General features: G+C 36.9%; 1 protein-coding gene across 1 annotated transcript; it reads right to left on the bottom strand.

The window, feature by feature from the left end:
* Positions 1-278: 278 nt before the first annotated feature.
* On the bottom strand, positions 279-21,406 carry stag1b (STAG1 cohesin complex component b). Its single transcript, XM_079863532.1, has 34 exons — positions 21,238-21,406; positions 12,809-12,947; positions 12,602-12,719; positions 12,366-12,503; positions 12,180-12,276; positions 11,435-11,511; positions 11,136-11,340; positions 10,898-11,049; positions 10,740-10,813; positions 10,486-10,609; positions 10,259-10,357; positions 10,082-10,161; positions 9,616-9,723; positions 9,410-9,524; positions 8,019-8,136; positions 7,813-7,916; positions 7,631-7,723; positions 6,663-6,752; positions 6,358-6,561; positions 6,183-6,253; positions 6,012-6,099; positions 5,597-5,677; positions 5,403-5,495; positions 4,373-4,547; positions 3,776-3,915; positions 3,594-3,695; positions 3,356-3,504; positions 3,053-3,181; positions 2,469-2,677; positions 2,128-2,302; positions 1,796-1,909; positions 1,161-1,275; positions 917-997; positions 279-723 (listed from the first exon to the last, which is right to left on the bottom strand). Exons 2-34 carry the CDS (start codon positions 12,835-12,837, stop codon positions 700-702), a joined length of 3,771 nt encoding a protein of 1,256 aa, XP_079719658.1. The 5' UTR covers positions 12,838-12,947; positions 21,238-21,406; the 3' UTR covers positions 279-699.
* Positions 21,407-22,421: the final 1,015 nt, after the last annotated feature.

Genomic DNA, 22,421 nt, shown 5'->3' with positions numbered 1-22,421 from the left:
GAGGAGGTAAACATGGAAGAAACAAGTTCTTCAACAAAAGGTTTGTATAAAACACATTACCAGTGTCTGAAGTAATGAATACTTCGGTGTACTTCCTCCTCAAATATCCTCATATATTTGAACCTTTTTAATTTGAAAGAAATGTGGGCTTTTCTATTATTAATCTGGTAAATCAAGTAATCTAACACCAAATTCAAGCAATAATACATTTTTAAGGCCAATAATACTTCTGGACAGACTTGAAAAGAAAATGATCACGACCTTAACATGTTCCTGTCTAAATTTCACCCTGAACAAAACCAGAACATGAACAGGCGATAGTCTTAAAATAGCTAGAAAGCAGTGGAGTAACAAAACGTCTGTCCGAACAACGTCTGATTAAACCACATTTGCTCTAAGAAATCAATGGATGATATGAAAAATAGGAACTGATACAGCTGAGATGTTGCTGAAATCACACCATTGTAAGACCAGCAGATAACAGCTTTTACAGGCTCGCTTGGTCCTTATGAACTGAGGAAATGCTGACTGACAGGAAAGGCTCACAATGGGATTATGGCCAACCACAAAACTAAGAGAGGAAGTTCACATGCTTGCGTACAGTTGTGTGAAACTGCTATTAAAAAAACAATATAAACGCTTAAGATGTGATTCTTGTTGGTTGCTGGTTGTGATCACCCATAGAGGCTGAAATCTTTCTCAAAACATCTGCATTCCGAATCCCTGTTAGAGAAAGAAGTCAACAAGATAAATCAATTAGTACTTTCTTCTCAATAGCACTTAAGCTGAATAAAAAAAAAAAAAGAAGTTAAAACCCGTTTAAAATGCCACTCTGACATGCCTAATTTAGTTATCATACAAAACAAGTTACATTGTTACACCTATATATCAGTATCAATATCAGAGGTACACTTACAGAATCATCTTCCATTATGGCCGTAGAGTCAAAAAAGTCTGGTCTGAGTTCAGCTCTTTCTCTGCGGTTTCTCGACGCCGGCTAAAATGTAGAACGAACAAGAGGGCAAAAATGACCCAAAAGATCTAATCTAACAGATAACCAGATGTTGTAATATGAAACGTAGTTTTGGCCGTCACCAGAAACATTACAAATACACTTAAGAACTCAGAGTGGAGCTCAGCACACATTTGTAAATTCTTACCAGATCTATCACCATGGTATCCTCGAATTCCTCGTTCATGTCCTCTAGCTGACCGCGTGAGGACATCATCACATCCTCGAAGATGGGCTCAGCATCATCTTCCATGAGGCCTCGCCTGAATAAAATGACTCAAGTTCAAGGAACTGAGAAATACAATCTCTCAACTTTATTTTTGTGATCAGGCATTTTTTATTTCTTAAACTAATCTTACAGTTAGGCATTTTAACTTTAATCCACTTTAATCCAATGATTATTATTACATATGTGTGTGTATATATATATATATATATGAAGAGTTCAGATGCAAAAGCCTCTAAGTGCCATCTAAAATTTTCTTACATTTTTTTTACATTTTATAAATATTGAATATTTAAGGTAAGTAATTTCACTTAAATGACAATTAATAGGAAATTTGCATTGCCATTTAAGTGAAATTATTGAACTTAAATATACGAGCTAGATAAAAATGATCATTCTAGAAGAAAATTTCAGATAGCACTTAGAGGCTTTTGCATCTGAACTGTTCATATATATATATATATATATATATATATATATATATACACACACACACACATATATTTTTCCTCAGAAAGGTCACAAAAGCTTTCTGAAATGTCAGTGCGAGTACGTACACCTGCTGTCTCACTCCACCAGTGCGTGATTTCATGTAGTTCATGCCTCCTCTCTCTTTTCTGTTCACCTCCTCCATCTTCTGCTGATCCAACCATGACATCTGCATCTGAGGGCTGGAAGTGAGGGAACAAAATGATGCAAGAGCAATGTGAGAATTGCTTCAGCGGGAGCTCAAATAACATAACAGTGCGTTCTGCAAAATGTTTCTCCATAATGTAACAACATAAAACACTGAGAAGATCTTTTGGCATCTTTCAATGTAAAAAAGAAAAGAAAAAAGAAAGAAAAGCTCTGAACAACTGCCTGTTTTTATTAGGCTGTAATTCCATACTTGTGCATGTAGTCTGGTTCTGAGCCTGGTTCCGATGAGTCTTGGTCTGGGATGTGATCTGCTGCCTGTCTGGGGTTTTCTCTCAGGACAGTTGATGTGAGCTGTGGGGTATGAAGGCCCCCTGGTGTCTGGAGAGTGTCATTACGAATCACCCACGACCCCTCAACACTCTCCTCTGTCAAATGAAACAAAAAAAGACATTAATGACCAATCAGATTCATCTTAGACGATGCAAAGGGAATAATAGAATATTTGATATACGATTTGTTTTAATTAAGATTTAAGAGCTTCAGTGCTTTTTTTTATGTTAATGTTATGAAATGTTAAAGGTTTTATCCTACCGTCCGGGCGTTTTTTGTGCTGTGCCGGTCGGCCCCTTTTGCTGCGGACCGTGCTGGCTTTGCTGGTTGAACTGGTGCCGGTGGTGACGGACAACCGGTCATCATCTCCTCCTGTCAGCAGGGAGTTCCTGTACGCGATGAGAGGCAGCCAGACGTCCTCTCTTCTCTCCATCATATACTCCGTCATAAACTTCTCCAGGTAGGAATGACTGTGGCATGAACACATTTATCAGAATTAAACACATTGTAACATATATATTACTAAAAGTCTGGACACGCATGACACAGTTTTGGTGATTTGATCATGATTCTAAATGATTGAAAATAGCAATGATAAGATATTTTGAAGAATGTTGGTAACTAAAGAGTTTGGATTCTCATTGGCTACCATTGTATGGACAAAAAATACAATGGAAGTCAATGGGCAACAGAGCCATTTGTTTATCAACATTCTTCAAAATATCTTCTTATTGCTATTTTCCATAATTTAGAATAAACGACATAAGAGTAAATGATGACAATAGTCATTTTTTGTTGGACTATCCCTTTACCTACATGATATTCAAAGTGTTTTCTGTACTTACACAGTCTTTTTGTCTTGTCGTAGGAGTTTGGAGGAGAACTCACAGAGAACCTCCAGGAAGGCCAGGTTCGGTGGTGGGTACTCTGGTCCTTTTGGATTCGGGACCTTGAAGGCGAATTCAATCCCATCCCTAAGGTTGTTACAAAACATTAGTTCTTGCAAATATTCGCATTAAACCTCCAGAGGCAAATGCAACTGAAAGTCATTAAAGAAACACATAGTCCTGCTGGTTCTGTTCCTGCTCATAATTGCTTCTCATTCTTTATATACAAATGGTGTAAAGCTGATCTGAAGACTTTCTTACTTGTGCAGTGTGGCCACGGCCTCTCTGGTTTTGATCTGGTCCAGCCCAAACGTGAGTGCAAAGCGACGGGCTAGTTCCTTAATGCCGCTGACATGGGAGGACGTTCGGTCCAGGTTGGGTCCTTGGTCCAGGATCAGCTCATTGAAGAGCTGCAAACAGGAAAAGTGTCCAAATTGAAAATGTAAGGAAAGAAAGAGATTCAACATTCATAACCAACTATGATAATGATTTCCCATACCTGCTGCAAGCTGAGGATCAGGGTCTTTGCGCACTGGATCTTGTCCATCTGTCTGGCCTTACTCAAGGTTTCTTTGATGATGTCTCCATAGTCATTGTAATACTGAAAAACGAACAGCAGTCATTTGAATCACTTCTAAACCATACAGATATATGTGGTTTAAATGGGTCAGTTTTTCATACCTTCATGTATTGTTTGAAGATGTCAGCAGCAGCAGGCATGTCCACTATGTCATAGATGATAAGTTTGCAGAAGGCGGCCAACAGATTCCTCCTCTTATGAAGAGCCTCGATCTTATTGGCTTCATCCTCTTCATCACCCTCTGAAAGAAACGACCCAGCATGAAGTTGAAATTATTAGTTAGAGTCGGTTTAAGAAGTCTTGATGAATTGCAGTTTAGTGTATAGCATGTACAATACTATTCAAAAGATTTTGAATATATTTTAAGATGTAATTTATTCCTGTGATGACAAAGCTACATTTATTTGAAACAGCATTTATTTGAAATCGAAATCTTTTGTAACATTATAAATGTTCAATCAATTGAATGGATCTTTTTTTTGTCTCCCCAATAGAAATGTACTGACTCCAAACATTTGAACAGTAGTGTATATAATGCTTTGTTTTTTCAGTATCATGATTTTGATCTGATATCACCTTTCAGAAGTGTCACCATACATATGTGCTCTATAAATAAATTCTTCAATTTCTCATTATTTCACTGTTTTAGTCTTAGGATAGTTCTGATAATGTCCAAGTGTATTGGGACAGACACACACCCATGCTCTGATTTTCATCATCCTGGTCGATAAACACGTGATCCAGGACAAAATTGAGCAGTTCATTTTGCAGAGAGCTGTCTGGATTAAAGACCAATGGCTGCAGAGCGTCTCGACCGCCGTTGACCAATTGGTGACTGAAGATCATCAGCAGGTCACACAGCAACATGAAGGCCTATGGAGAGAAACCAGACAACATGACTCATAGTGCATGTTGAAACATTTATAAATGTACTGACTAAGGCCCCATCCACACTACTGCGTTTTAGTTTAGAAACGGAGAATTAAAAGGAATACGATCTCCGTCCACACCAGCGTTTTAGCTGCGTATTAGAATTGATCTCCGTCCACATTAAAACGACTGAAAACGCGGATCACGTGACCATTCACCAACACTGGGCATGCACGTGCTAGTGTAAACCTAGAGACTTTCAAACATAGACTGTAAAAAAATGCTTTCAAACATCAAAATGTCATTTATTAATATGTATTTGTGTCAAAATGACATATAAACATCTTTTCCTATTCTATTTTGCCTGGAAACGCTTCCAACACATTTGCGTGTCGCATGAAGAATAGGCGTCGGTTCTATTTCTAGCATGCACGCGTTTACCGTGCGAGCCGCGCCTGAGACGCGGCAGTTTCTTACTGTAAGAAACTGTTCCAGCGGGTGAAGTTTACTGGTACTGAATATTACCTGTGTACTCCATGACTGATGACACCCAATCATAGAGCCGAGCGTGAGCCTCTGCGTCATCGTTTCTAAAGTCCTCCGTTTTGACCCGTCCACACTAAAACGCCCTCCGGAGATTCAAAACGAAAAACGGGTCGGCAGCGTTTATAAACTTCTCCGTTTTTGCCGTTTTAGTGTGGACGGGAGGTGCAAACGTAGCAAAAGGTCTCCGTTTTTAAACGAAAACGCAGTAGTGTGTACGGGGCCTAAGACAGTACATTTAAGAGATGTAATTAAAGAACCCCAGCAAAAATTCAATAGAATTGTAGTTTGTTAAGGTCACTAAAAATGACTCACCTGCTCTTTGACTGGTGTGTTCACATTAGACAGGCACTGTTGGCAAACCGCTAGAAAAGACTTCACCACTCTCCTTAATGCCACAAGATCATCCTGCAACAGGAAACACATATGAACTTTTATGTCACATAATTCCCAGAGAACATAAGTAAATCAGACGTATGTACTTGGAAAGTTTTTGGGGTCTATTGCACCTTTGATGGAAATCCTTCAGTAATTTTCACCAGCTGCCACAGGACGGAGTAATGAGAGCACTTCAGAGCCTGGACAGCGATCTGACCGAGACAAGACAAGGGAATATAGATTCATCATTTAATGCACTGGGTTACAAAGGGCTATTTCATAATAAATATTTTACAAGATCACACATTTTGATGTAATGACATGTTTCTTTGTTATCCATATTTGTGAAATTTTAAAAGTTAATACAGTTTGTCAAGCAAACACTTATTCAACTTCCGGACCCTACACTTTTGAACATTAGTCTCTGCAATTTAGTCACTGTTTTATATGTCAATTTATTCAATGTTATCACGTAAAAAAATCTGAATTATGAACTTCTGATCCATTGATTCCCATCCATTTTCCCGGTTTAACGTGTTTGTTTACCTGCTCTGGCATGGAGCCCTGTTCGATCCCCATCTTCAACAATCGATAGCAGTTTTTGAAAAGGTCCCACTTTGTAAGGTCATGTGCACTGGAAAGCATACAAAACAAACCTGAATGCTGTGTACAAACTTTACAAAACAAAGACAAAACAAGAGCGAATCGGTCTCTTACTTATGGAAAGCCGTGAGCTTCTTTAGCGTTGAAAGAACATTATATATGTCATCGTCATCAGCTTCATCGGCCTAGAAAAAAAAAAGCAAAAACAAAATTCAGTTTCAAATGCTTAGAGGCCATTCACTAATGTTCATACATGAGGAAAAGCACTGAAACGAAGCTGCTCTTTCACCTCCTGCAGCAGGTCTTCCACCGAGTGAGCGAATCTGTCCGTGAGCTCGTCGATGAGTTGGCTGCGAGCGATGTCTACGCGGTTCATGATGGTGTATTCTTCACTGCACAAGATGCTGTAAGTCTTGCTACACGCCTCCAGAACATCCATCTCTGTGTGCTTCTCCACCACCACCCGGATCTGCTTCAGCAGGGCATCCAGATGCTGAACACAGATAGGAAGAGACAGGGGTAAATGAGAAAACAACTAAACACTAGTGTAAACCGGAACACAATGCATCGGTCTAGATTAGAACTCCAACAGACCTTTTCCATTCGTCCTGAACTGTAGACCTCAAGGTCAAAGAACTGAGGGATCTGAAGGAGGTTCGCCACCTTTTCAGAGTCAGTCTGGTACTGAAGAACAAATGTGAAGCAACATTCAAAGTAATTAGATTCAGCATCTTTATGCCATCAACAAGCTAGCTTTGATATACAAGTAGGTTTTTTTTTTTTTTTTACAATTATTAACAATGTTAAAAACTGTTTTGTTGCAGATTTAATTTTTGTGGAAATCAATCATTTTTTTCAGGACATTTTAATAAATAGAAAGCTGAAAAGAAGAGCTTTTATTTGAAATGGAAATCTTTTAAAACATGATATGTAACACTATATATCTTTACTGTCACTTTTGATCAATTTAATCTATCCTTGGTGAATAAAAGTATTAATTTCTTTAAAAAAAGGTAGTGCATCACGGTTTCCACAAAAGTATTGAGCAGAAAAAACTATTTTCAACATTGATAATTACAAGAAATGTTTCTTGAGCACCAAATCAGCATATTAGAATGATTTCTGAAGTATCATGTGACACTGAAGACTGGAATAATGATGCAGAAAATTCATCACAGGAATAAAGGAATAAATTACACTTTATAATAAAAATATATTAAAACAGAAAACAGTTAATGTACTGTATTTTTGATCAAATAAATGCAGCATTGATGAGCACAAGAAGCATAAGAGTCTTCTTTTTTTTGGTAAATCATTTTATCTCAATGGAAAAAAGGTGACTGGATCAGCTTTGCAACACAACAAAAATAAAAAGAGGGAAGCCACCAACTGAATGTGTGCAATCACGTCACACCAAAAGGCAGAAGAGTAGACAGCTTTGCTGATTATAATTAGTGCAATTTGGTTGTGATTTGCATGTAGAGTTGTTGTTTTGAAAACTATGTTGTGAGGCCATTCTCAGGCCTCTTGGACTCTGACATGACTGGACCCTGGTACTTTACCTTTGAAAGTAGCATGGGAAGAGCAACAATCAAGTGTTCAGTGAGTCGATTCTTATCGTCAATCTGCGTCTTCTTCTCCTTGGCAGTGAGCACCTGAAGTGAGCACAGAAGACCAACAGAAAGTCTTTAAACTCAGAATCTATAATGTGTCAACTGTAAAGGCTGATTCCAAGATAACTTACCCTCTTTCCTGTTCCTCTGCCCACAGGCGGATGAGCTTCGGCTGCTTGCCTGATGGTGCAGACCATGAGCTCGATCAGTGCGCTCTCATGCCGGTCTCCCAACACTACAAAAAAAACCCCACTGACAGTAAGGACTGATGGGCAACACAGAGATACAGGCTTGTTTCATCCAAAAAAAAATCTAAAATGAATGCGAGTTGCTGTACCCTCTTCCCCCGGTACAGGGTCCTCCAGCAGGAGCTCTACCATGCAGTCCCAGTCTTTCAGCAGATCCTGCGAGCTGTCCCACAGACTGTCCACCAGGTATGCCGCATGCTCATGAAGCTGTCATGCAAGAAGACAGGAGGATGGTTAGATAAATCAATAACCAGTGTCGGGCAAACGTCAGAAACTAAGAAATGGCTTCCTTTTAATTGAATTGGCCACATCCGACAGAAAGCTGAATTTGAATATAAAAAGGAATGACAGGATTTTTAGAACTGCTATCAAAGAAATTCAGTCATACAAAGATTTTGTGGCAAAACAATTCATTATTATGTCTAATTATGGAAAATTGTGAATAATGCAGGATATATAAGCAAGATTCTGAACTGATTACAAATATGTTCTTGATTAATTCATTAATCATTTTCACAAATGAAAATTCTGTCATCATTTACTCACCCTCAAGTGGTTCCAAACCTGTATGAATTTCTTTCTTCTGCTGAACACAAAAGAAGATATGATGAAGAATATGGGTAACCAAACTGGAAATGTTTGGTTATGGGAAAAAAATAAATAATACTATAGGGCCCATCAAGTGACATTCTTCAAAATATCTTCTTATGTGTTCAGCAGAAGAAAGAAATTCATACAGGTTTGGAACAACATGACGGTGAGAAAATTATGACAGAATTTTTATTTTTGGATGAACTATCCCTTTAAATTCAAGACTGTCAAATCAATTAACATGGCCATCAAAAAAGATTTTAATTTGGCAAAGAGTACCAAAAAAAAAAAGTCTGTTACGTTGTTATCATACCTTAAAAAAATGAACAAACATAAATATAAGTTGAAAAATGTATATAATAAATATTGACAAACAAATTGGTTGTGAATTAGAATTACATTTATTAAAATAGGCATATCAAACATGAATTTATAATATAATGTTTAGAAATACCCAATATGTTGATTGAATGACAAAATGTTTATAGGTAAGTCATAACAGCAGTTTGAATTTCAGTATCTACTTTCTTAAATTTCTAATTAAATTTCAATTTCGCATCCTGTTGAGTGGCACACAACCCTCTTTAACTAAAGGCCAATTCACACTGCACCGACCACACAATGACCAACTCAGACAACCACCAGATTACAGTACGTCACTTCTCAGATGTTCCACATTCTGACAATCACTGATTTAACATGTTAAATAGGCAAAAACAAGGCCAAAAGGGGTAACACACTGCTCCGACAAAACCCGATGAAGTGTCTGTTGCCATCTGTGGGTTCAGTGTGAATTGGCCTTAAGGAAATTAACTTCTAAGTGAAGGGATGAACAAATAAATTAATATATAGGAGTGAATACAGGCTGAGCTCTGCATATAAAACTCACTTCGCTCTCAAGGAAGAAAAGCACCAGCATTCTTATAAGGTTCCCATTGGGGCTGTTTCGACCTCGTCTCTTTGCCAAAGCCTCCTCAGCCTGAGGGTCATGCCTGCTGAACAACCTGCAGCCAGACAACAAACAAATGATTAAAACATTTGGGAAGTTTGGCATGCTGTGATCATGTTTGAAACAGACATGTTCATTCATCTCACTTTCTGTGGAGGAACTCTCCAGCTGCCACAGCAACAGGCCGATGAGCCGAATACACTAGATGGTAGACGTTCTCGCAGTCTTCGTTAGACAGAGCATCCTCACTACCGCTACAGGACAAAACAAGATGAATGAGAGAGATTTAAGGATGTAGATTAAGACATGAGAGATGGAAGAAAGAGTCATACAAGAGAGATCTTATAAGAAACACAGAAAAGATTATGTTAAGAACTTTTCTTACTACTTCTACAATATAAAGTTATGCAAATACCTTCATTTGGCAAAATTTTCAGTACCCAACACCATAATGTAGCGTTCTATTGTTTAAAATGTTTATTAAAGCTGTCATATTATTAAAATAAATAAATCATTTTAATTGTTAAGTCGTATATTGTCTCTAAATAAATTCTAATATAATATATTTAACAAAGAAACTTGGAAAATAGAGATTATGTAGAAAATACTTACTGTAGAATCAAAGTGACAAGTCGTATTGCCTCTACTGCCACATCATACTCTTTATCCAGCGTCATAGATACAATACGGTCCTGAGAGAAAGGAAATGACATCATAATGTTTCCAAACTGATGTCCACAGCAATCAGGCACATTTTGAATTTTTAATAAGTATTCACACATGTGTTACCTTAAATCGATTGGTGAAGAGCTCAAGCTTTGGGAAAAGCTCTCTGTTGGTGTAGAGGGTCTGAAGGGCCTTTAGACATTTGAGTCGAACTTCACCTTGCTGTAAAGGATTACATTTTACACAATTATTTAAATCTAGAATAAGACCAATATATTTTGATGCATGTGGTAATTATGAGAGATGGGAATAAGTAAAACACACACACACAGGAAATTATAAACACTTACTCTGTCATGTAGCGTCCAGCCCACATACTTTAAGTAACTGTCATTGAGAAAAGCATCACTGTATAACTTCATCCAAACTCCAATCTCCTCTATGCAAATAGCTCTAATCTCTGCAATGGCATCCCTGTAAAAAAGAAACACAACATGAAAGCAAACATGAATTTCCAGTCACAATAGTATTTTTGATTCCGATATCATTCAGACTATGATTTGACTAACAAACCATTGCAAATGGGTTTCTACCAGCTACTAACCTGTAACGGTGAACAAAAATACCCTTGAAGATTGAGTTCATCATGTTCTCAATCTCATCTTGATTTTCTTGGAGCTACAAGATGAACAAGAAAACACATTGAATAACAAATTCATGAGATAGTAGAACAAAATTTGGAAGAAAAGGAAACAATCGCACCTCTTTTCTCTTCTCCAGCAGCAGCTCCAGCTTCTCGTTGGCTCTTTTACCTGCAACTTTATTCCGTTCAGCCTCATACTGTCTCTGTGTGTTATCCTGATTGATGCTCAGGTTCAGAGCAACATTTACCAGTGCCGTCATCAGTTTCATTGCTGCAGTGGAAACAAGAAACATGACAAAACTTAACTCAATTGTGCGGTATGCGGAATAACTCTAAGGTCAAAGTTGATGGACTGACCTGCCAGCGTGCTGGTGTGTCTGAAGGCTCGGACCTGTGAGTCTGAGAGTCCAGTGAGCAGAGAAATGACCGTGTCCATCATGTATTCATCGTAGATGATGCTGTACTGGCACTGACGGATCAGAACCATGATGAACTCGCAAAAGTTATATCGGAATTTCTTCCACTGCGGTCCTGCCATTGTGAGAGGGTAGTCGCCGCTGTCCTGGATTTGACAATCAGAGAAATGTATTAACAACATTTTTAAGAATTCAGATAGAGAGAAAAAAACATAAAAAGAGTCAAAAGTAACATCAAACCTCATCAAACTCCTCTGTCATCTTCCTGATAATTTCAGCATTCTGCATGTTCCTGAACATCTCGATTCTTACAGTGCCTGTGATTCACATGAATACATACACATTGTGAAATATCAGACAAAAGATATATACACAACCGTTCATAAGTTTGGAGTCATTTATTATTTTCATTCAGCAAGGATGCATTAATTTAATCAAAAGTGACTGAAAAAAAGGTAACACTATTTTAAGGTGACGTAGTTACACGGCACGCTACTACATGTACTTACTATAGTTACTTACTAACAGTAAATTATGCACAATTACAAGTAACTAACCCAAAACCAAACCCTAACATAACTCTATAGTAAGTACATGTAGGCTAGTTAATAAATATTACTCAGTACTTATTTGAGTAAGTACAACGTAACGGTCACCTTAAAATAAAGTGTAACCGGAAAAGTATCAAGGTTTCCACAAAAAAATATTAAGCATGCACAACAGTTGTCAGTCAACATCGATAATAATAATAAATGTTTCACGAGCACCGAATCAGCATATTAGAATGACTTCTGAAGGATCATGTGACACTGATGACTGGAGTAATGATGCTGAAAATTCAGACTTGCCATTATAGGAATAAATTACATTTTTAAAATATATTAAAATAGAAAGTCATTTTAAATTGCAGTCATATTTGACATTCATAGTGGGGGGGAGTGGTATTCATTTGGAACTGTATTGAGATGTGAAATACAAATATTACCTTTACAGCCAGAACACTGAATGAAGAAGTTGATTAGATCTAGGAGTGCAAGGTCTCTGTCTTGCTTGTAAGATTCAATCCAGTCATCAATGACAGACTGGAATTGCAAAAAGAAACAACAGTCATTTAGTATAATTACACCTCAAATTGACAAAAACCGATAGAAAGACACTTGTTGTGTTTTACCTGCATGGCACTTTTGCCTTGTTTGACCACCTCAAACAGAGTGCTGGGGTCTGCCCCCTCTCCATTCTGATGGGCCACTCCGTTCGGCCTCCTCCCTCCTTTATCAACCGGAGATCTCCGGGCCTTCTTATTGGCCACCTGGCAAAAACAGACAGATCAGAAAGAGTGGTTGACAGAATGCATTGAGGGTTCAAATGAATGCAATCAGTTGGTCAGCTCTGCAGTGGTGGTCTTACTCCTTGTTTTCCAGGCCTGCCTCTCTTTTTCTTGCCTTTTCCCTCCACGGGGTCATCCAGCTCACTTACGCTCATGCTCAGACTCATGGTGTCGCCTTGCCCGTCATTTGACGAGTCCCTGCACAGAGTATTGCAAATGTTTATTAACACTTGTATGCAACTGCATATTAGTTCCCAATTCCCATCCATTTAAAGTGTTTTACTTACTGTAACACAGGAAATTCTGAGTTGATCATGTTGCGTCTTCTGACAAAACTAGGGGAATCTAGAGAGGAATCACCCAGTGATGCCGTGAATGTGTTTGCAATTCTTTAGTTCAGGCCTAGAGGGCTTCAAAACACATAACCTGAGAATTAAGAGCAAACAGAATCATAACAGGATGATAAGAAGCACAATTATGTGCAGCATAAAACTGATTGAGCTGTAAAGTGTGCACAATATGACATAAGCACTATTTTATTTAGTCATTTAATAGATTATGCCTCAGTAAATAATTAGATAAACACTAATAAAAGTAAACTTAAAAATACATATAATTTTTTTAATTATTTTAAAATGTTAAAAAAAAATCTCTATATAAAATATAAAAATAAAGCTAAATTAATTGTCATTTGAAACCATTTAAATTAAATTAATAACATAATACAGCCACTAGGGACAGCACCACCCATGATTTTTCAATAAAACTAAACTCCAGGATCAGTATCACAAATATATGCAACAACTCAAAACGCAATCATAATAACCACTTATTACAGCAAAATGACATTTGTCTTAATCTCTTACACCTGAGGCAAAAATATAACATTACATTACATTAGACAAAATAAACACTGCCATTAGGGGGCATCCCAAGCATGACTTTTCCCTGTTGCTGTGGAAACAGCAGAAACTGAGGCAGACAGGAAGGCTAAACGCATTCAAATCAAGTGGAGATTGGACGTACACAGATCCAAATTAGATCAGACTTTATCTGCGTTATTAGATAATATGAAAAGCAAATATTTCCATCCCTGACTGATTTAGACAGTGCACTTGGATGCATCTTCACAAATGATTTGATCTTAACCAACACAAGATGGCTCCCCACCCCCAGAGGAGACTTTCCACACCGTAGTAATAGATGTTTCTGTGAATACTGAGGATTCAAACTGCTTGAATCACTGTATGCAATCGTGAAACAGACATATGGATGACGTTCAACAGGAATGCACGCTGGAATTCCCTTCATCACAAGATACAGGCTTTTCAAGACAGAACAGCCGTCGGATGGTGTTCTAAGTGGACATAAGGAGAAAATAAAACCCCTTACTTTGCATCTGTAATGCTCCCCTCCCCCATACAGATTTGGATATCTCAGCAAATATGGTCCAGGCCTAAACTCTGGGCGTCTGCGCCAGAAAAATAGTTTTAACAGCTGACCGTTACCTAATCACACCAGAGTCGGGGAGCAGACACATAAGACAAACAAATACTGATTAAAATAACGTTATTCAGGCACAAATATCTCTAGTGCATACAAGCTGTTTCTCTCTGATCAGTAAGTGTTAACTATAGTGTGTACCGAAGGTACAGCACAGGAAAGAAAATGTAATTTACACCTCAGTGGAGGCTGTTGACAGTGAAGAGAGCTGAATCCTTTTGGGAATTCTAGAATATGAATGTCAATGTCAGCAATATACAATGGAGGATCATTCAGCAGTACACCTTCAATGGCTCATGGTAGTACAAGATCATTTATGTGAAATTACTCTCTACTTCCACTATGAGCAGCCAATCTGCAACTAATCTTGTGGTATTTAAAGGGGCAGTCACAGTGTGGAATTTTTGTAGCATGAGATTAGAAGAAGAACTAAAAATGACTGATTTCCACAAAGGTTTTTCTAAACATGCCAATGCCATTGAATTATCAAACAGGAAGCCCCACACAACCAAACCACGTCCTTTTAAGGTAAGTCAGTCACTTGGCAGCCATCTTGGAAACACCCCCAGGTAGCAAGTGCAGTACGGGTCTACTGAATAAAGACATGAACATTCAAAACTGTTTAAATCCCATTGAGTTTTATTATCATTATAGTCTCCAACCCATATGATGTCTCACTCTGACGTTAATTTTCATAACCAGTGGCAGTCACAATGGCACTGATGCGGATCATGCAAAAGTTTCAGTTACAGATATAAATTCTCTATCCAATCAGAAACGTTTAATTTATTCCACCAGCGAAAGTGTCCAACAGCAGGGGTTTAAATAGGTGTTCAGCTTATCATGTGACTTTAAAATGACTACTCCCATGAAGCGACACACTGCATGTTAAAAATAAATCATTATTAGGCTACTTCATCTCCTGTGAATGTGAATCATTGCAAGTGTTTGTCAAACATACAATTAACTTCTGAGGGAAAGAATTACTTTTACGATAGGAGAAATGATTTTAACATTTACCTGAATGAAACATGCATTGCATTACTGTTCAAAACAAAAGGAAGAGATCACAGAGGGGTTAAGACAAGAGTAAATGGTTCTCACAGTGAGGTCAAATTGGAAAAAGAAGTGTAGATGTGGCAAATAATGACATAGCACAGAACAACCCCTGAAAGCAACTCAATGGCTCAGTGAATGTGCTAATGGGCCTGCAGCTTCTCATCGAGCTGGTAGAGTAAGCACAGATTCATTAGAGTCTGGGGACACACTATTAAATGCTTCACACTGTATCATGACAGTGAAATGAGGCTATTCTTGGCACTGGCCGTGTGAAATGCTTTTAAATCAGACCAATTATATTCTTTTCTCTGCATCCGATGATGGGAACCGGCTATTTTCATGTTCGTGGACAACAGATTTCTTTCAAATCACTCTGGGCTCTCAGTTGAATCAGTAATGGGGTTAAATGTGGAAAATACACTCTGAATCTCAGTATGCTTCAGTTTAGTTTACATCAGACCAAACTGCCCATTCTGAATGCTGTTTGCATCATGCATAAACCTCTGATATCTGAGTCTGATGTCTAGCAATGATGGTTTTGTTAGATGAAGAGTGCCTTTTTATGCTTGTTACATAATGACTTTCAAGTTCATCTCTTACTGCTAAAACGTACATATCTTAACCCCTCTAAGATTACAACAATCACATTACCAGAAAAGACAGTTGAATGATCCATTTTAAGTCACTCCACAGAAAACCATGCTTTCACAAGCGTAACTATCTTACAGTACACAATTACCAATAACAAGGTGCAATAAGCAGATTTACTTTCCATGACTAATTAATAACACAAAAATCAAAGATATTATTAATTGGGTGCAAGTCAAATTCTCCTCAGAACAGGGTTGGATGCAAAGGTCTGTTACAGTAACAAATTACAAAAATGTAACAAAATAGTAACACTTTATATTAGTTTTAAAAATAAAACATGTTAATTAGAGGATTATAATTAGTTTTTGTAGCTCAACTACATAATAGCGCAAACAACATAAAGGTTGTAGGCTTGATTCTCAGAGCTAAAATGTACAGTAATTAGCTTTGCATTAAAGTGTGTGCAAAATTCATGCATGCAAACATTTCCTAACCACAATCACAGAAACTTGTTCACAAAACAGGGCACATTTCTAATAGTAAACCTTATATGCACATTTCCCTCTTTCCGCAGCAATTATTTATTCTGCTGTCAAAAAAAAAAAAAAAAAAAAAACCTCAGCCTTTAGCACATCTTTGTGTAGCCTATATATCCATACACAAAGATATCTTAGCTTATACGTGCACTGGTTTAGAAGTGAAGATTGTTTATCTAGAGTAAATGAGATTGGATTTATATATCCTATCATCTGTTCATCTCATAAACATTTGTGCTGGACAGACAGCAGTCTCTAATGATCTGTGAAACACTCAAAATAGCTTGACAATTGCCCCGAGAGTCTGTGAGAAAAGCAGCATTCGCTCTCGCTTTGTCTTGCACACGCTCGTTCCATCTCAGGTTTGAAAGAAAACTCAATGTTTTATAGATCAAAATCTGTCTTAAGACATCAGCGTAATAAGGTCTTTTCAAGCGAGTGGGCCGCAACGACTGGCATTACACACACTTACTTTCTAAATGATGTAACTACATGTGGCTTGTCAATGTGGAATTCTGCCTTTAGCTAGATAAATGTAACATCGTTTGTTTCCACCTCTAACACTCATGCTTCTAAAATTGCTCATTTTTACACAGTTTTAACAATGAAATTTCTTAAAATAACCAGGTCTACATAGAATCAGTGCCCACAGAATTTGAACAGCTGTTACTCAAGTTTTAAACATTTCCTGCCCCTTGAATGTTTATTTATTACATATTTTGGATACCAACATGAACACAGTACTTTTAGTTTCAAGTATATTTACAACCATTCTACAATTTCTTTTACCCCCAAATGTGGAAAAAGTACTAATAGCCAATTAGAAAGTGTAAGAAAATAATTAAACTATACAAATTACAGTGCTAGGCTACATATTGCAACTAAATACAAAAAAAAGAGAGACAGACTAGGTGTATATAAATGCAGAGTAATAATTATGTTATAGGTAATAAACTGAACAAAAATGTAGTTGCGGATGAAATCCAGCATTTTAGACTGATCTTTCTGTGATAGCTTTGGCTTGACAAAGCTCAGATTCAGAGAAAACGGATTATGAATATGATATCCAAACAATCATGAAAATTGTAAGCCATTTTTTCTCAGTTTCAGGGTTAAAAGGTTTAGCTCAAAAATATTTTTTTTTTCATTTTTCATCCTCATGTTGTTCCAAACCAGCATGACTTTCTCAAAATCCTTTCTTTTGTGTTCCACAGAAGAAAGAAAGACATAGAGGCTTGGACATAAGAGTGAATAAATGATTACAGAATGTTTCTGGCGAACTATCCCTTTTTAATGAGTTTCAATTCTAAAGTGCATTGCAAACTCCTTATTATACTAAAATAAATATAGTCAAACCAATGTTTTCTTTATGAGATCAATTATTCCATACAGGTTTATAGTGCAAGCAACTTTACTATTTAAACAGATGGATATTTAATACGCATATAAACTTGTCATGAATATATATATGCACCGAAGTATTAAAGAAAAGACCCTTTCAACCTCATTCATGAGAAATCCTTCAGATAGGGATAAATGTACAAACATTAAAAGCCCATTCACATGGTGAATCTTCATCCACTTCTGTGATTTAAACTATTCATTCATCCCACAGGTGATGCGATTGTTCTCATCTCTTAAAGCAACATTCATTGATCTTCATAACACCGCCAATAAAATTCCAAGATAAGAGCATATGACCGACAGTGAGGGTGTTTCCATGGCAACAACGGCCTCCTGGAATACATGTCACGCATCTAAATTGCTCAAAACACCCGCACTCAGGAGAGGGCATGATACTACAAAAGAAAGGTGAAGTCACACTAGTTTAACATTGACTATCATTTAATCCAAGATGGTTCACTTCTGAAAACAAGGCTGATGACAATCATTAAAATATTCACTGGTATGATAACCATATAGAAACAATAAGTGCTATCTTAGCATAACACACACCTATATAACGACAAACACTAAATAATGCAAATAGATGAATGACCAAAGCAGAAAGGTGATAGCTATGCTTGTATATTCTACTAAGGAGAGCTTTTCTCTCTGCATGTGGTTCTCCAAAGGGACAAAGCCAAGGACACCAATTGCTGTGGTCCTTAATATGGGATATCTGCCACATAGTTCAGACTATAAAGGTGAGAGATAATGAAATCAGCACATTTGAGCTGAAGCCTGCCAAGAAATGGGTTTGAAAGAAACTCAATCAAAGAAAAAATACTTTAAAGAAATCTCATATTGAAGTTAGCTATATGAGGTACTTGAAGCTGGGATTAGGTTTTGTTTTGATGTCTATAATAAATCCTCCAGGGATACATCTTAGTCTATTGGGAAATCAAGCACTTTACACTTAACACAAAGTCTTCCTTGTCTACGCCAAGATGTATAGATAGAATTACAAACCACAGCCTTCATTTGATGTATTTAAAAAGCCATCAGGTTCCTGGCAACAGTGCAAACAGAAACACTGCTAAGACTAATGTACATCTAAATCCAGTAATATCTTTACAAATAAGAAGCTAACCCTCTGAGGTTGATTGGACTTTTAGATCCTAAAACATTCAGCATTTAGCACAACAATTAGAAGGTACACACCTGTAGCGCAACGGTTTTACACTAGTGTGAGGTATGTAGACGAATTACATATCGAACACTAAAGTGTGCAAAGCCTTTTATTCCAATGTGGGTTTTTTCAATCTTCAATCGTATGAAACCCTAACCACAACAGTCTCAGATCAAAAGGCTTGTAGCTTTCTGGCGAACCTTGAAACTTTATCTTGCAGAAATTCTAATGTACTATTCCTCACACCTGCCAAATATTAATACAAGTAAATAGAAACATAAGCACAAAGCAAATAAGGCTAATGATGACTAATGATAGATTTCTTACACTTTGACCAATATATAACCAAAAAAAAAAAAAAAGCTCTTGGAAAAAATCTGCATGAGAACATATTAATTCACAAATGCATCATTCAGACAGATTAGTGAACCAGGAACAAATTCATTCGGTCACAAACCAGCAAATATTGCCCACAGGTAAACATGTCAAATCTCATAATTTGTTAAGATTTAAACATAAATTAAAAAGTCCCTGATTTTTCCTTGACAATGGGAACAAATATACAAGAATTTTATATTTTGTGTGTGGAATACTGCATGTTAACCAACTTCACAAAACATCTTGTGCAATAGGCTACATATGCTGTGCGCATAATGTACTTCTAAATCCAATAATATCCATATAAATACATATAATATTGTAAAAAAATATATATATCAAAAATATATTGGATTTAGAAGTACATTATATGCGCACAGCACACACGTTAACCAAAATCACTCTACAGCACTCAAATGATGCAAACAGTGTCATCTTTTTCTCTTAATAGTATTTGATGCAACCACATTTCCTCAAAAAGCAACAAAGTCTAACACTAACTATAAAGGTTCAGTGCTGAATCAAGACTCAGAAACTGCACAAACAACATTTAGATAATGCTTATTCAGTGCTTACTCAGTGGCACGGAGAGAATATACAGACACCTGCCAACATATCACCTTAAAAAGCAGAACAATCAAAAACAACCCGTGTTCACACAAGTAGTTCATGGAAATATAAATAGAAAACCGATTGATGGGTAAACAAGAGTTCTCACATGATGTCAATCGGTGTTCATTCAGTCTAAATAGAGGAAATGACCATCTGTGCTGTTTTGAAAAGTTACATTATATTTTACAAGCATGGAACGGAGCTAAATGAATGACTCATTAAGTTTCCAAAGTGGTCAGAGCATGTTATGTTGTTCAAGAATAAACATTGCTTCTCTCTCTCTCTCTCTCTCTCTATCCATTTAGTCAGAATAAATATGAATAAAATATTGTGCCTGGGAAGTATTTTATTGCTCAGATAAATAATCAAATACTAGTTATAGTTCTCAAACTAGCCAATAACACTTTACAATAAGGTTTCATTAGTTAACTAATAATGAACTGCACTTCTACAGAATTTATTAATCTTTGTTAATGTTCGTTTCAACATTTACTAATAGCCTACATTATTAAAATCAATGCAGTGAAGTAACATGAACAAACAATGAACAGCTGTATTTTTATTAACTAACGTTAACGTTATCAAAAGATTAACAAAAACAGTAACAAATGTATTGTTCGTGGTTAGTTCACGTTAGGTAATACATTAACTAATGAAACCTTATTGTAAAGTGTGACCAACTAGCCTGACTATGGAAGTAGTGTCTAAACGCCTCTGCTTATGAAAAAGCCTTCATGAACTAAATCTGGACATCAATATTTTAAGACAAAAAGTGAATAAGAACAATAACTGAACTGTGAATGATTTAGCATACGCAAGTAGCACTACACACAACTCTTCCTCTCAGATGTTTTACATTACTCAAAGAACTAGTTATGTACGTCTCGGTCAAAAGTTGTGTTGTTTATATTTACTGGCCCAAATTACTTAACCAACACAACTCTCCATCCCTTAAAGTCCGCAAATAAAGCATATTTTTCGTGACAACTCCGGGAAGTGTATGAAACTGGACAAACTTAGAAGCAAGTACACAAATCAGATATTGCATTGAATCTACTAGCGACCTGCACGAGCGCATCAGAGAACAACAGCAGTTGAGAGTCTCGCGCGCCTGACTGACGTTCATGGCGGCAGGAAGACATAATGTCACACTCGTTCCTGCAATAATAACACACCAAATCACACGCGCTTCAGCTTATTAAGATAATATAGCCATGAGTGAAAGGGAAGACAGTGTCACCAAGGACAGGGGGCATGCACACACACGCACACACTGTCCTTCGAGAATTCATCCCATCCCCCCTACACGCACACACATATACACACACACACACGCGCGCGCACGCACACACACACACTCCCTCTTGCATGTCCTCCATCTTTAATGCAAGCTCGATTTACGCAGTGAGCGCGCACCCCACGGAAAGATTCAGATTCAGTTGTTGCAAAACTAGTACAAACTCACCTCAACCGCTAAAAGGGGTCCTCCGGGACACGCGTCAGTAATAATTGGCGCGATTAATTGACCAAATAGTTTATGTTTTTATATTGTAAATTAGACCTGAAGCAGAACCGCGCCTTTCCTGAGAGAAGCAATCCTAAACTGCCATCTGGCGGCTTTTACCGCAACGAAATGGCGCGATGGGAGTCTGATCTGAGGTCGCCTCCTGGTGGACAGAGGATATTTTTACACAAAGCAAAAATAATAAAAGACGTGTTTGGAAGAGATAAAGAGATAAAGTTTCACTGTGCTGAGATCGTAGATGGGCCATTTCAAGCCTGGCCTTTTGTATCCCTCATGACTATATGTGTTACCATAGGCATTTGTCTAATCACATCAATAAAAATACAGTAACTGTACATTTGTTTTTGTCCATCATTTTCTCCACTTTTCTTGAGTTATTTTCTGTTATATACATCATATTGTTGAAAATATTTTATTAAAATTGAATTACGAGTATTTTTATTTTATTTGATTAAAATGCATTGCATAGTAACACTTTAAGAAATTATTTTTCGTGTAGAATGTTTAAGATCATAAACAAATTTACTTTAAAATCGACTTTACATGGTTACATACAAAAAAGTTTAATAAAATAAATAAATAAATAATGGTAACCACATTTCCATATTAAGACCAGTGTCAGTAAAAGGCAATAATTTCCCCTTGATTATTTTTTTAGACCTTATTAAGGGCACAGAAAAACATGATTTTCTTCTATTTATGTCAAATACTTTGATTGAATTTATTTATTTAAATAAACAACCCCACATTAGCTAAGCATTAAACAACATTTGACCCTCAAACTGCACATACAGGTTCTGTATATGATGGCGATTATGGTGTCTGTATGTCCGCTAAACCCAGATAAGCCTATTATAGAAAATTATGAAATATAAAAACGATATATATATATGCCTATACACTTTATAAATGCATTTTTGGCACTTTCAGTGGCGTTTTTTTCCTGGTTAATTTCTGACTCTGGTTCACATCTCATCTCTCACTATTACAATCTGTCAAACATATCTGGGATGGTGCTTAGGTTGTAAAAACAGATGTCATTTTTAATAAATACATAAACATAAGATAATAAGGTTTGAGAACAACACCAGCTTTAAGAGATCAGAAATCCTTTTTGGTCAACG

This window comes from Squalius cephalus (genome assembly GCF_949319135.1).
Source record: "Squalius cephalus genome assembly, chromosome: 25".
Taxonomy (NCBI): domain Eukaryota; kingdom Metazoa; phylum Chordata; class Actinopteri; order Cypriniformes; family Leuciscidae; genus Squalius; species Squalius cephalus.
Note: the sequence above shows the minus strand (reverse complement) of the source record. Positions and strands in the feature narration are given on the sequence as shown.